Source organism: Hemiscyllium ocellatum, chromosome 4, assembly GCF_020745735.1.
Source record: "Hemiscyllium ocellatum isolate sHemOce1 chromosome 4, sHemOce1.pat.X.cur, whole genome shotgun sequence".
NCBI classification, from domain to species: Eukaryota; Metazoa; Chordata; class Chondrichthyes; order Orectolobiformes; family Hemiscylliidae; genus Hemiscyllium; species Hemiscyllium ocellatum.
In genome coordinates, this window is record NC_083404.1 from 129506312 (window position 1) to 129522518 (window position 16207).

General features: G+C 43.0%; 1 protein-coding gene and 1 non-coding gene across 5 annotated transcripts in view; one reads left to right on the forward strand and one right to left on the reverse strand.

The window, feature by feature from the left end:
- Positions 1–16207, reverse strand: part of LOC132815514 (protein spire homolog 1-like) — a 186629-nt gene that overhangs the window by 38896 nt on the left and 131526 nt on the right. For 2 of the 4 annotated variants that reach the window (XM_060824499.1, XM_060824497.1), the window contains exons 9-10: positions 8788–8829; positions 5239–5402 (exon numbers count right to left, since the gene is read on the reverse strand). In XM_060824499.1, coding sequence (XP_060680482.1) covers positions 5239–5402; positions 8788–8829 — 206 coding nt within the window. The remainder of the gene's footprint in view (positions 1–5238; positions 5403–8787; positions 8830–16207) is intronic. The other 2 variants (XM_060824500.1, XM_060824498.1) reach the window with 1 other exon arrangement.
- trnag-ucc (transfer RNA glycine (anticodon UCC)) lies at positions 2224–2295 on the forward strand. The gene has a single exon. It is a non-coding gene; the product is annotated as a tRNA-Gly (tRNA).

The following is a 16207-nucleotide window of genomic DNA, read 5'->3' on the forward strand; positions in this document are numbered from 1 at the left end:
TCAGTTCAGGTCCTTCAGCCACTGTTATCTCTGGGAGATTGCTTGTGTCTTTCCCCAGTGAACTCAGATCTGAAGTAAGAGAGTGTTATTTTACACCACAATTATAGGGTTAAAATGGGCAACAAAGTGCTGCAGAGAAGATGATCAGAAGTGAGGCCTGACGGATTCAGAACAACCGAAAGGCAGCACCTCTGACAGTATCACATTCCTTCAGCCCCTGACTTGAGTCTCATCATAGATTCCACATTACAGTGTGTGTGGAGTGGAGTGTGAATAGCCAGCACACCACAACTGACAGCATTGTGCAAGATTATTGTTAATCATTTTAGCTCTAATTTTGAAAAACCAGGTTCAGCTGACCCAGTACAGAGTCAGGAACAATTCCATGCTGGGATTCTCTCTCTCTCTCTCTATCCATTATATCAAGATGGTGGCAGAGTAGCTGAGCTGAGCCTGGGAATCGCCTGCTCCTATCAGCTTTCCTTCTCTTTCTTTTTTTTTATTGAGCACTTTTTCTTTTCTTTTCATTTTTCTCTTTTCTTTTCCTTTTCATTTAAGTCTGGAGGGTGACCGGGTGAAGGAGGCAGTAACACCAGCCACGCTGGACGCAGCTTCACCCCAGTCAGGGTCTCTCTGTGAGTGAGGAATGGGCCCAGGGCTGATTCCCCCTGGCCTGGACTTTCAGTCTGGATCAAAGCTCCAGGTCTGCAACCAGGCCCCAGGAGGAGAAGTGGTGTGGTGGTCTCAGCACAGCATGGAGGTCTTGACCTGGAGTGCAGGACCCTTCCCCACATGAAGGTCTTCTTCATCTTCAGCTTCAAGGTATTCCAGCGGCCCAGCATGGTGGTATCATCCTGGAATGGCTGCATCACCCTGGAGTGACAGCATCATCCCGGAGTGGCGATGTCATCCCGGAACAGCAGCATCATCCTGGAATGGCAGCACTATCCCAGAATGGTGGCATCATCCCGGAGAGTTGGTATCATCCTGGAGCGGCGGCATCATCCCAGAATGGTGACGTCATCCTGGTGTGGCGATATCATTCCGGAATGGTGGCATCATTCTGGAATGGTGCTATGATCCTGGAGTGGTGGCATTATCCCGGAATGGCGGTATCATACCGGAATGGCGGTTTTATTCCAGAAAGGCGATATCATCCAGGCTGCGTCTTCAAGATATTCCATTGTTCCTTATGGCTTTTCCTGAGCCCGGGCCGTTAACTGAACTTTGCCTTCATTTTACTTTTTGAAAATTATTATCTCTGAATTCTGCCATTAGAGAAGGTGCTGTGGCGGGGTGACTTATAAAACTTTTCAAGTAAGAGTACACGTCACAATAAATTTCTATTCTATTCTATTGTCTCTATTTTCAATACGCTACAGTCATAGAACCCGCTTCAGAAACTGAGGCTGGAGCCAGCTGGCCTATGAGAGATTGAAATCTAACAAAGTCAGCAGCTCCCACACAAGTGGAGCTGGAACCCAAGACCAAGATGGCCAGCATCTGTTGACCATGCATAAACTCACCATCTTCACTTAACCCAGATGAAAAGTAAATAAAAGCACACTGCGTCAACATTTTAGTCACAAAGCATGGACCTTGACATTTATGTTTTACACTTCAGAAACTACAATGCCATCTCTATAGCTTCCAAGTCCAAACAGGACCTTTAAAACTCTCTCATATTTACAACTGACTGCTGCTGGCTTTCAGTTTAGTTTATGTTTCTCCAGTTGAACACACAGATTTAACTAACAGCAGACCACAAACAGGCACACACACTCGTCAAACAACAAACAATTGAACAATTGAAAACTGCACTGACATTCTGAATTGGTGACACAGATACACTGCATACATCAGATGATCCGAGCATAAGACGCGAACAAGGCATTTTAGAAAAACAAACGCATCAAAATGCCATGAAAACTCTCCCAGAGCAGCACTGTTCATGTTATTATGTCTACCCAACAAATTTGAACGGCTCCATTGTATAGTCAGCATGACTGGTCTAACTGAGAATGTGAACTTCAGGTCAATGATAAACAAGTAGGTTTTCATAATCACAACACATTGAAGGTTAGGTACCATTATTCATCACCTTGACTTAAATTGGGTGATGTCTAATTAAAATTCACAGAATGCTTAAACAGCGCTTTCGTCCCCGTGGCCTGGGTTCGATTCCCGGTCAGGGAACGGGTGCGTTTAATTATAGCTAGCAGGGTGATGGTGGTATAGTGGTGAGCATAGCTGCCTTCCAAGCAGTTGACCTGGGTTCAATTCCCAGCCATTGTAGTGTTGTGGTTTCTGAACTGACTTTTATGGGCGTCATGGTGGCACAGTGGCACAGTGGTTAGCACTACTGCCTCACAGTGCCAGAGACCTGGGTTCAATTCCCACCTCAGGCAACTGTCTGTGTGGAGTTTGCACGTTCTCCCCGTGTCTGCGTGGGTTTCCTCCACAGTCCAAAAATGTGCAGGTTAGGTGAATTGGCTATGTTAAATTGCCCCTAGAGTTAGGTGAATGGGTTTGGGTGGGTTGCTCTTCAGAGGGTCGATGTGGACTTGTTGGGCTGAAGGGCCTGTTTCCACACTGTAAGTAATCTAACCTAAGTAATAGTTTATTCTAGTAATATTCCACTAGGGAAGAGATAATGTATAAAAACACAGGATGGGAAAATGAAGACTGCTAGAAGGTCAACATTGATTTTCTGAAAGGTGCAGCAGACTCAAAGGTCCATTGGCCCTACTCCTGCTCTGAATCGTATGGTCCAAGAACCGTTTCATTGCGAGCTTGGATGTAATTTACTGCCCACTTGCTGGGATGAGTGCAGTTCCAACTGAACTCTCCTTGTTTGACCTCATCCAGCCCGATGGATAGACACCATATCCACAAACATCCATTCTCTCGACAGCAGCAGTTCTGTAAAATCTACAGAATTTAGACAGCACCTTCCAAATCGATGACCACTGCTATCTAGAAAGACAAGGGCAGCAGGTACATGGGAATACCACCCTGCAAGTACCCCTCCAAGCCACCCACCACCCTGACTTGGAAATATATCACCATCCCTTCACTGTCACTGAGTCAAAATCCTGGAATTTCCTTCCTCAGGGTATTATGGGTCAACCAACAGCATATGGACTGTGGCGGTTCAAGAATGCAATTCACCACCACCTTCTCAAGGGCAAGTAGGGATGGGTAATAAACGCTGACCAGCTAGCAACACCCACATCCCATCAGTGCATAAGAAAGCACCAAAATCGGGAATAAGTAAGAACATTAATTAATATGGCAAAGACCTAAATAACACGTGTGGGCTTCAATTCCAAACTCGATAAAAATGTGGACAAAACAGAGCCTGATGCTGTTCATTTTCAAAAAAACCAAGCTGGTTCACTCATGTCCTTTAGGGAAGGAAATCTGACAACCTTATCTGCTCTGGCCTCTACATGACTCCAGACCCACAGCAATGTGGCTGACTCCTATCTACCCTCTGGGCAATTAGGGATGGGCAATAAACACTGGCTGGCCAGTGATGCCCACATCCCATGAACAAAAGGAAATAAATGCAATCACTCTGTATCAAGACCAGTATTCCAGCTTTTAATACAGTACAACGATGTGAGATTGAGATGACTCCAACCCTGAGCAGATGTGACACTGAATTTAATTTCCCAAAAATGGTAACAGTTGCCACAGAATTTGCATATTAAGTTGCTGCAGTTTCTCCATCAACTGGAAAAAGGAATACTGCAATGACATTGATGTATTTAAAGAATTACATAAATTATCAGCATAGAAGCAGGTATTTGACCCAAATAATCTGTGCTGGGCTTTTATACTCCACAAAATAGCATGGGGCTTTTCCCTTGGGTAAGGGAGTTCAAAACTGGGGGGCATATTTTTATGATAAAAGGAGAAAGATTTAAAAAGGACATGAGGGGAAACCTTTTTACACAGAGAGTGGTTCATGTGTGAGATGAGCTGCCTGAGGAAGTGGTGGATGCAGGTACAGTTACAACATTTACAAGACTTTTGGATAAGTACATGAATAAAGAAGGTTTGGAGGGATGCAGAGTACCACATGCAGATAAGTGGGACTAGTTTGATTTGGGAATATGGTTGGCATGGACTGGTTGGACCAAAGGGTCTGTTTTTGTGCTATATAACTCTATGAACTATCTCCAGATCTATTGCATCACATTTATCCATTCCTTTCTTTCCCTTTCACCATAAGAAATAGACCATTTGGCCTCTCAAACCTGCTCCACCATTCTCTCTGATCCATGGGTGATCTGACATTTCACTTTCTTACCCTTCCCCCATAACCTTTGATTTCCCAAGTGGTCAAGATCTATCTCGGTCATAAATATACAAAAGGAGTTTACCCCCACAGCAAGAAGTCCCAAAGACTTTGAACCCTCTGACAGAAGAGATTCCTCATCATCTCAGTCTTAAATTGGCATCCTTTATTCTGAGACTATGCCCTCAAGTCCTAGGTTCTCCCATGAAGGGGATGATCCCCTCAGCTCAAACCTCTTAAGAATCTTCCGTGTTTCAATGAGATCACCTGTGTACTTACTTAGACACATGGCGGGTAGTTTTACCCTGCAGATATCTCTATTATTAAGTGTTTGGTAATACTGAACTTCAAACCCTTCAGAAAAAGAGATATGATGTCAACACCTTTCAACAAGATTGATGAGCAAGTTAGACATATGAATTTTCTAATTTTGGTGTCTCGCACTACAGTCCTGATTTGAGTGCAAGAGAAAAAGTTTAAAATTTTTTCTCCGATGTTTAACTACAGGCAAAAAATTGTTTTTCTACAAACTCTACCATCAGGGAGAAGGTACAGAAGCTTGAACACACACATACCAGCTGGTTCTGAAACAGTTTCTACCCTACTGTCGTTAGGACACTGAATGGACTCACTTAACATTCGCCTGTACCTGTGTTTTTGTTTTTGTCGCTGTTTCCCTATTATATACTTATCTATGCTACTCAACTCTATGATCTGCTTGTATTGCTCACAAGACAGTATGCCTCAGTACACGTGACAATAAATTCAATTCAATTCAAAAACTACTCACTCACACATGCTCACACATACATCCACACGCATACATGCTGCGGGAACAAATACTTTTATGTTCACACATGCACATACATGTGGACACGCACACATGAATAAATGAACAACAGAGACTAGGTTCACAAGCACATTTTGTTTACCTCAGAGTCGGAGCTGTCTATCTCTGCCAGCGTAGGTGCCTTCAGGAGTCTTCTTCTTTGAACTTGTGACGTGTGGGCATCAGTCTCTGTAATTTGGGACATAACTGCACCATTGGCCATAGGAGGGGGTGAGGTCTTCCTGCTCCTCTCTGGGGTTGTCACATCTGTAAACACGGAAGAAGGGAGTCAACAAGTCTACCCTAGGACTGGATCTTTCAGAAGGCTACTCCTACACTATACTTCCTCTGCTGCTTGCATGTCAAAGTTAGAGTTGCCACCTGCCTGGTATTGCTCCTGGCAGTGTGTTTTTTTTGAGTCAGTTTCTGTAAAACATCTAAATCGTACAAGCCCAACAGTGAAAGCGCATTGTTCCTACTCTGGTGATATATTAAAGTTATCACAGTGTTCAACACGTTTTCTGCACAAGCAAATTGCAGACTCAAACCCTTTTTTGCTTCTTGGCAAACCAGGCAAACATGGCAACTCTAATCATGAAAGAGGGTAAAACCCTTCTCACCAGGTGAACTTTGTTGCTTGAAGTCTGTTGTTAAATCTTCTCCATTGTACAAAATTTTCAAAAAGACACCAACCACAAATGGCATGCCTGCTCACTACGATATCGCCATAGCCACAGCTCAGGCACCCACCATCACTTTCCCAGCATCCCCCTCAGGTATGCCATGATTTAACTAAATGATGGCACAGATTCGGGAGGGTCAACAGCCTGCTCAAATTCAAATGGCAAAGCTCTTCTCTGGATTTAAACATTCAGTTCATTTGACATAAACTTGAAAAGCGGCCTCATACAATAATGGAATTAGAATCCCTACAGTGTGGTAACAGGCTCTTCGGCCTAAAAGGTCCACACTGACCCTCCGAAGAGTAACCTACCTAGACCCATTCCCCTACCCTATAATTACCCCTGACTAATGTACCTAGCCTACACATCCTTGAACACTATGGGCAATTTAGCATGGCCAATTCACTTAACCTACACATCTTTGAATTGTGGGGGGAAACCCACACTGACATGGGGAGAATGTGCAAATTCCACACAGTCACCTGAGGCTGGAATCGAATGTGGGTGCCTACCGCGTTGAGGCAGCAGTGCTAACCACTGAGCCATCATGCCTTCCAATTGGATGTCGATGCTCCAGCCTATGTACCAGGAACTTCTGACTGCACTTTATTTTAAACAGAAAAGGCGCCCTTTCCATGCCAGGTTTTCAGTTTGATTGAATGGTCAGCAAGGTAAAAACAATGACTGCAGATGCTGGAAACCAGATTCTGGATTAGTGGTGCTGGAAGAGCACAGCAGTTCAGGCAGCATCCAACGAGCAGCGAAATCGACATTTCGGGCAAAAGCCCTTCATCAGGAATAAAGGTGAATGGTCAGCAAGAATGGTGAGCTGCTCAATTTTCAGATGGGAGCAAGGGTCAGAGGTGAGTCCATCTCAATGCATTACTACAGGCCAAACCTAACAGAGGTAGCAGAGAACATCATTGTTTGCTCTTTTAATAAGGTACGGAGGAAAGAATAACTTTTTAAATAATTAAAATAATTGAAAGAGTATTTGTGAAAGCCATTGTTTGCAATGCCACATGCAGAATAAAAAAACAAAGCACTTGGTTACTTCAACAGTAAGAATCCAAAATATAGAATCTCAACTGAGTGGTCTCCCTTCAGAACCGTCTAACATCCACACTGGTCTAATGAGTAAATGCATTGCTCAACAAAGTACTGAGGCACACAGAGAAGTGAGCGCCCAGATTACATCCTCGGTTTGTGTAGAGATATCACAATTAACATCAGCACTTCCAATTTTGGAGCTTTTATTTGGAGGGGGTTTCGGTGGTGGGTGCAGGGTTAACTCTTCACCTCTAATCAATGCTCTCTGCTTGGAAAAGTTTTATAGGGTAGATCCAGACACTGCATGGTGCATAAGTTGTGTGAGTTTAGTCGGACTTTTCCTCTGAAAATTAAAATTAGGAGAGATTTGAAACAGTTGCTGATTTGATTTTCACTACCATGCAATGCCATATACTCCACCCAAACACAGTAACAAACTTTCAAGCCACAAGTCGGCAACATTTCCCCTTCTGCATTTTCGCAGATTGTCTTCTACTGTAAAGCAGGAAAAATATGCTCTCAGCAAATGAAATTCAATCACTCACATCGTGTAATGGATGTAGCCGTTTAAAATCATTCATGTGGTTACATTACATATGGAGCTAAGAAAGATCTAGAAACCTGTCTTTGCCCATCCATGCGGAAAGGTTCTTTAATCACCTCATGAGAGAGAAAAGAAAGGCTGAACAAAAAAAACAAAGGGAAGGCCTATTCCTGATTTCTCATTTACTTTCCAATTGAATCCAGAGAATTTCAATCTAACCACTCTTCCTTCTTGCCCTGATATCTCTGGAGTCCCCAGAGATCTTGGCCCCTTCCTAGACCTCATCTATATGCTGTCTCTGGATAGCAGCAGGTCCCACATATAGGTAAAAACAATGACTGCAGATGCTGGAAACCAGATTCTGGATTTGTGGTGCTGGAAGAGCACAGCAGTTCAGGCAGCATCCAAGGAGCAGCGAAATCGACGTTTCGGGTTATTCCTGATGAAGGGCTTTTGCCCGAAATGTTGAATTCGCTGCTCCTTAGGTCCACATATATAGAGGCGCTCAGCTCCAGTAGGTTGCTTTGACACCTCCCACCTTATTAGATTAGATTACTTACAGTGTGGAAACGGGCCCTTCGGCCCAACAAGTCCACACCGACCCGCCGAAGCGCAACCCACCCATACCCCTACATATACCCCTTACCTAACACTTTGGGCAATTTAGCATGGCCAATTCACCTGACCCGCACATCTTTGGACTGTGGGAGGAAACCGGAGCACCCGGAGGAAACCCACGCAGACACGGGGAGAATGTGCAAACTCCACACAGTCAGTCGCCTGAGGCGGGAATTGAACCCAGGTCCCTGGCGCTGTGAGGCAGCAGTGCTAACCACTGTGCCACCGTGCTTACACCTTGTAGGGTAATGGCAGGAGCAGATACACAAATACCCTGTCACCACCAAGTAATACATGATTATATTGAAGCATTGCACTCCTTCATCAATGTTGAGTCAAAATCTTGAACTCTGCCTGATAGCACTGTGGCTGTAACTTCACCCACATGGACTGCAGTGGTTCAGGAAGGCAGCTCACTGCCTACTTCACAAGGGCAATTAGGAGTGAGCATAAATGATGTCATTTCCTGTGCTGCTCATGAACAAATAAATACAAAAGCATTTCCACATCGAACCGAACTTACTCTTTGTTGACATAAGCTCAATTTGCAAAATGCTTAAAGCACCCCATTACCGTAGACATTGAAACCACAACCACCAAAGCTGCTGCATCAAGCACAAACCATAAAACCAACAGCAACGTTAAAATAATCAAAGGAGCCAGGAATGGTTAAAACAAAGGCGGATGAAGTGATAGGTGCAAAAGCAAAAGCGAGACATGACAAAAACCACCACGTCAGGTACCGAGCTGCCTTTACCTGACAAGTCAAAACTGCAAGACATGCTAAGTGGCCTCATTACTGTAAGAAAAACAATTGGATGGTTAGGAAAAAAAAACGGAGAAAATAATACAGTTAGAATTTCATCTCAACATTGAAATCTTTCAACTTTATGCAGAGAACTAATAAAGACAGGGCAGTAAGGGATACATTACTCCAATTATTCACATGGTTAGCTCTCAATGAAAGAAAACAATTAATGGAGGAGAATTGAGATTGATGCTCAAACATGATATGAGTTGGTTCGTGAGACTACTAGATCCATGAGGATGCTACAGCAAACCCTTGTTTTGAATCACAGTAATGCTTTTCTCTATTATTTCTACTTCATCTGTAAGACTTTGTTTTTTTTTTACTGGAATATGATTTCACAGGCAGAGGGAACAAGACACTACCTGTTTCAGAATAGCTGCTCTTCATATGAGAACTGTAAACAATGCTGTAAACAACTTTGGCAGGTATTCTAATAGCCAATAGCCTGAGAATTGAGACCAAACTTGATTTCTCAATAAGCAAATACACAGGCCTGGAATTTGCCATGCCCTGGGCTGATGGGCTATGAGATGGGCAGGCAGACAGAATGGCAGTGGAAAGGCTCAGAGACAAGTCTGTCCGATGTCTTCCTACTGCCAGGTCAGTGATAGGAAAGTCGGAAGAGCAGCTGCCTATTTGGAACACAATTAAGCTCCTTCAATGCACGGCAAATCCCCACAATTACCAGAGCACTGGCACTTCCCAGGTCTCATTCCCTCCCTTTGAGGGTCCCCAGATATTGAAGTGTTGCCTCCCTGTAACTGGTGCCACAGCAACGGCCACCTCAACAGGTGGGGCTGATTGTTGGGCTGGTACCTCTTCAGGACTGGACATTAGCCCCCAGCAGCTCTTAGTGACTGAACCACAGCCCCTAGCACCTCTTACTGACTAGACAGCAGCTCCGAACAGGTCTTAGTGATTGGACAGCAGCTCCCAACAGGTCTTAGTGATTGGACAGCAACTCCCACCTCTTCTAGTGATTGGACAGCAGTCCCCTGGCAGCAGCTATTTAATTGGCTGCCACCGGCAAACTGTTTCTCTACTTCCTGCCAACAGGACTCTAGCTTTCGTGGTCAAATTCGGGCCATAATTTTACAAAGAACAGCTAGTGAGCCAATTCCAAATTGTATCTCCTAGTATGGTAAGAGTAAGATCAGTTTACTTTGTACAGACTAATGAGAAATTCTGAGACTTTCGAGAATACATTGTTTTAGTAACATGTCTGATTGTACCCCATTGCTGAACCTGAGTCAGGCTGGGCTCCCAGTATTGTGTACATGTGAGTACTGGTGGCTATATCAATACACAGGGCTTTTTACAAAGCTTCTTTACAAAGAGAAGTATTATGTGCATACGTTGTGCCTGTGTCAACTTGACAAACTAGGTGACAGTAATCCTTTAGTTCATTCCTTGACCAGGTCAATCAAATCCTGGCTGTTAGCTGTCAGCCATCACATAATTGGTGCATTCTCCATAACAAACCTCCATCAGAGTCCACTAATTAACCAACCAGCACTCTCTTCTCATACTGTTTAGAATATTATTCCTCCTTTCTTCAGTAGTCTTGCAAATTTGCTGAAGAATTCAAGACAAGAAGCTTTTGACAATACTTTCAACAATATTCCACAATTTCTGCACTAAACAGTGTTTAGGTAAAAAAATGAGGTCTGCAGATGCTAGAGATCACAGCTGAAAACGTGTTGCTGGTTAAAGCACAGCAGGTTAGGCAGCATCCAAGGAACAGGAAATTCGACGTTTCGGGCATAAGCCCTGATGAAGGGCTTATGCCCGAAACGTCGAATTTCCTGTTCCTTGGATGCTGCCTAACCTGCTGTGCTTTAACCAGCAACACGTTTTCAGCACTAAACTGTGTTTGTCTTGTTTCTGCCCACGTCACCATCCTGTCTAGATTTCTCGACATCTGGAACTTAGCTTATCACTATCAACAAACAACACTGGATATGTGGCTGCCATTGATTAGCTCTTTATTCCAGATCTTATTGAATTCTAATTTTATTATCCACCATGGTATGATTTGACATTGGAACATTGGCCTGGATTGCTAGTACAGTTACATCACCACTATGCCACCAGCTCCCCCTTTTTTAAGTAGGGGTATCACATTCGCAATCTTTCAATAGTCCAACACAATGCCTGTATACAATTAGCTTTGCTGTGTCTAAGTCTGAATCTAGTTGCATTCTATCTGGGCCAGGTGAGGCATCAAGTAAAGATCATATTTTTTGACTCACCTTCTCTAGCTGATACTAATGTGTGTGTATCTTCCTTCTTCTCTTTTATTGCTAATCATTGTGGAGAGAGATACAAGTACTTTAGCCTTGCTCTCTACCTCGACATGAAGACTTACCTTTCAGTGCCTAACAAGCCTAACTTTTACCCTAGCTACCCTTATACCTCATAAATTTAGAAAATGTTTAATTTAATGTTACCTAATGTTAATAATGTTATAATATGATAATGTAAAAGCATTATCATATTTGCTTTTTCAAGTCCCTACTGTACTGACCATGATCTGCCTGGTGGTTCAACGCATCTCACTCCTAATAGAGTCATAGAGTCATACAGATGTACAGCATGGAAACAGACCCTTCAGTCCAACCTGTCCACACCGACCAGATATCCCAACCCAATCTAATCCCACCTATCAGCACCCGGCCCGTATCCCTCCAAACCCTTCCTATTCATATACCCATCCAAATGTCTTTTAAATGTTGCAATTGTACCGGCCTCCACCACATCCTCTGGCAGCTCATTCCATCCACGCATCACCTTCTGCGTGAAAAAGTTGCCCCATAGGTCCCTTTTATATCTTTCCCCTCTCACCCTAAACCTATGCCCTCTAGTTCTGAACTCCCTGACTCCAGGGAAAAAGACTTTGTCTCTTTACCCTATCCATGCCCCTCATAATTTTGTAAATCTCTATAATGTCACCCCTCAGCCTCCGGTGCTCCAGGGAAAACAGCCCCAGCCTGTTCAGCCTCTCCCTGTAGCTCAAATCCTCCAACCCCGACAACACCCTTGTAAATCTTTTCTGAACCCTTTCAAGTTTCACAACATCTTTCCGATAGGAAGGAGACCAGAATTGCATGCAATATTTCAACAGTGGCCTAAACAATGTCCTGTACAGCCACAACATGACCTCCCAACTCCTGTACTCAATACTCTGACCAATAAAGGAAAGCATACCAAACGCCTTCTTCACTATCCTATCTACCTGTGACTCCACTTTCAAGGTGCTATGAACCTGCACTCCAAGGTCTCTTTGTTCAGCAAAACTCCCTAGGACCTTACCATTAAGTGTATAAGTCCTGCTAAGATTTGCTTTCCCAAAATGCAGCACCTTGCATCTGAATTAAACTCCATCTGCCACTTCTCAGCCCATTGGCCCACCTTGTCCAGATCCTGTTGTAATCTGAGGTAACCCTCTTCACTGTCCACTACACCTCCAATTTTGGTGTCATCTAAAAACTTACTAACTGTACTTCTTATGCTCGCGTTCAAATCATTTATGTAAATGACAAAACTTAAAGGACCCAGCACCGATCCTTGTGGCACTCCACTGGTCACAGGCCTCCAGTCTGAAAAACCCCCTCTATCTTCTACCTTTGAGCCAGTTCTGTATCCAATTGGCTAGTTCTCCCTGTATTCCGTGAGATCTAACCTTGCTAATCAGTCTCCCATGGGAACCTTGTCGAACGCCTTACTGAAGTCCATATCGATCACATCTACTGCTCTGCCCTCATCAATCTTTTTTGTTACCTCTTCAAAAAACTCAATCAAGTTTGTGAGATATGATTTCCCACACACAAAGCCATGTTGACTATCCCTAATCAGTCCTCGCCTTTCCAAATACATGTACATCCTGTCCCTCAGGGTTCCCTTCAACAACTTGCCCACCACTGAGGTCAGGCTCAGTGGTCTATAGTTCCCTGGCTTGTCTTTACCACCCTTCTTAAACAGTGGGACCATGTTTGCCAACCTCCAGTCTTCTGGCACCTCACCTGTGACTATCGATGATACAAATATCTCAGCAAGAGGCCCAGCAATCACTTCTCTAGCTTCCCACAGAGTTCTCGGGTACACCTGATCAGATCCTGTGGATTTATCCACCTTTAACTGCTTCAAGACATCCAGCACTTCCTTCTCTGTAACCTGGACATTTTGCAAGATGTCACCATCTATTTCCCTACAGTCTATATCTTGCATATCCTTTTCCACAGTAAATACTGATGCAAAATATTCATTTAGTACCTCCCCCATTTTCTGTGGCTCCACACAAAGGCCACCTTGCTGATCTTTGAGGGGCCCTATTCTCTCCCTAGTTACCCTTTTGTCCTTAATATATTTGTAAAAACCCTTTGGATTCTCCTTAATTCTATTTGCCAATGTTATCTCATGTCCCTGTTTTGTCCTCCTGATTTCCCTCTTAAGTATACTTCTACTTCCTTTACACTCTTTGAAGGGTTCACTCGATCTATCCTGTCTGTACCTGACATATGCTTCCTTCTTTTCTTAACCAAACCCTCAATTTCTTTAGTCATCCAGCATTCCCTATACCTACCAGCCTTCCCTTTCACCCTGACAGGAATGTACTTTCTCTGGTTTCTCATTATCTCATTTCTGAAGGCTTCCCATTTTCCAGCTGTCCCTTTACCTGTGAACATCTGCCTCCAATCAGCTTTTGAAAGCGCTTGCCTAATACCGTCAAAATTGGCCTTTCTCCAATTTAGAACTTTACCTTTTAGATCTGATCTATCCTTTTCCATCACGATTTTAAAGCGAATAGAATTATGGTCGCTGGCCCCAAAGTGCTCCCCCACTGGCACCTCAGTCACCTGCCCTGCCTTGTTGTCATGAGCCTCCTTTTTAACATTTTATTTTCAGTTTCACTTCTTTTGGCATCTTGTACTTTATACTTTCCCACTGAAGGACAAGTGCTGAACTATTTGAACTGTCCTTTTCCTCAATTCCCTCCGTCCTTTCATTACTGTGTAATCCAGCAATTGTCCTTCCCAATTTACGTGTGTTTATCTTCTTTCTTAAAACAGTGACATTGGCCCTTCCATCATTGATGACGAAGGGCTTATGCCCGAAACGTCGAATTTCCTGTTCCTTGGATGCTGCCTGACTTGCTGCGCTTTTCCAGCAACATATTTTCAGCTCTTTCCATCATTGAGCCTCATAATCTTTGATGTTTTAAACAGAATTATATTCGAGACACTGGTAGGAAGATGATTTCCTGCTGTAACACATTCTACTTGCCTTACTTCATGTCACAGAACTAGATCCAACACTATTTTCCTTCCATGTTATACAAAAGACATACTGACTCAGAAAGTTCTTCTGTATCCACAGTGAAAAAGTTCTCTCTTTCCTAATTCTTGACATCATGTTTTTCTCAGTCGATACAAGCAAATTTAAAATCTCTTAATATTACTGCCTCAATTTTGTTACACACTTTAAAAATTTACCTCCAAATCTATTCACCTATATACTTTTCATTGCTTGAGAATCCTTAAAAAGGTTTCCATTAATGAATGGAACAGCCCTTCCTTTGTTTCTTCATTCAAATAGATTCAGATAGGGAATCATCTAACCTAGCTTTTCTACTTGGAACTGTAACATAAGCGTTTATCAATCAATACTGCTTCCTCTTTTTCCTCATCATAACCAGGGATACTAAGAACTCATTCATGATCTTGTTTAAGCTGTATATCTGTTACTGCAAACACATCATAAAATCACATTGTAATTTGTTTCTGCAGCTCATCAACTTTATTAGTTCTACCATGAACATTGACATACAAACTGCTTAATATCTCCTTCATCACTTCAGCAGTATTTCTCAATCTGGCTCCTGATACTGGTGAGAAATTTCTAATTTTACTGCTGCTTATATTTTCTGAAGTTTGACAGCATTCATACAAAATGCCTTGACATTTGTGTTCAAAGTGATTCCTCTATCTATGTAATTAAATATTTAAATCTTGTTAAATATTAAGATATTAGACAAAGGTAGTTGGCATTGTCAGTGGGATGGGAATCAAATCAATAAGACCCCAGATTCCACTGCTAAGCCTGCTTCTATTAAATCTTGAGATGTCCAATACACTTCAGAGAGATAACAATTAATTGCAGAAGGCATTGTACTTTCACATCAATGTGTTTATGTCTCTAAGCAACTGGACTCTATTTAAAGTTTAAGTTAGAGTAGATTCCCTGCAGTATGGAAACAAGCCCATCGGCCCAACAAGTCCACACCAACCATCCGAAGAGTAATCCACCCAGACCCATTCCCCTACCCTATATTTACCCCCGACTAACGCACCTAACACTATGGGCAATTTAGCATAGTCAATTCACCTGACTTGCACATCTTTGGATTGTGGGAGGAAATCAGAGAACCCAGAGGAAACCCATGCAGATGTGGGGAGAATGTACAAGCTCCACAGACAGTCACCCAAGGTAGAAATTGAACCCAGGTCCCTGGCACTGTGAGGCAACAGTGCTAACCACTGAGCCAGCCTGGCGCAACTTCACCGCCATACTCCTCAGCTACTTGCTGAGGCAAGATCCTGGTTATCCACAAGAAATTAGCCAGAGGTTAACAAACAGACTATATTTTATTAACTTTATAAAAGCACAAAGAAGGTGGTGGCATAGCAATAGTGTCACTCAGCTAGCAATCCAGAACTTTACACTAATATCCTGAAGAAGGGCTTATGCCCGAAATGTCGATTCTCCTGCTCCTTGGATGCTGCCTGACCTGCTGTGCTTTTCCAGCAACACATTTTCAGTACTAATATTCTGGGACTTAGGTTAAAATCCCATCCTGTCAAATGGTGGAATTTGAATTCAATAAAATCTGGAATTAAATACTAGTCTGATGTAACCACTGCTGTCTGTTGTGAAAGACCCAATTGCTGTGTTAATGTTCTTACCTGGTCTAGACATGTCTCCAGACCAACAGCAATGCAGTTGACTCTTAACTATCTTCTGGGCAATGAGGCAATAGATGTTGCCCAAGTCGGTGACACCCACATCCCACAATGAAACAAAATAAGCTGGTATTTCAAACTTGTACCGAAGATTTGTAACTGTCCAGCAAAGCACAACATAGTTTTTCCTCCTATTCTACATTTCTGCTGAAGATTTCCTGCTATTGATTGCTACTCAGTCTCTTGCTCTTATGTTCGTCAAGTTTGCTTTGACAATGACTGGCAGTGGGTTTGAGTGGCATGTTTGACTGCATTTGACCGTATGTTTCTCAACACAATAAAAAAAAAGTTCATTAGCTACCAATCACTTTATTAATAGAGGCATAGAGTACAAGAGCAAGATATCA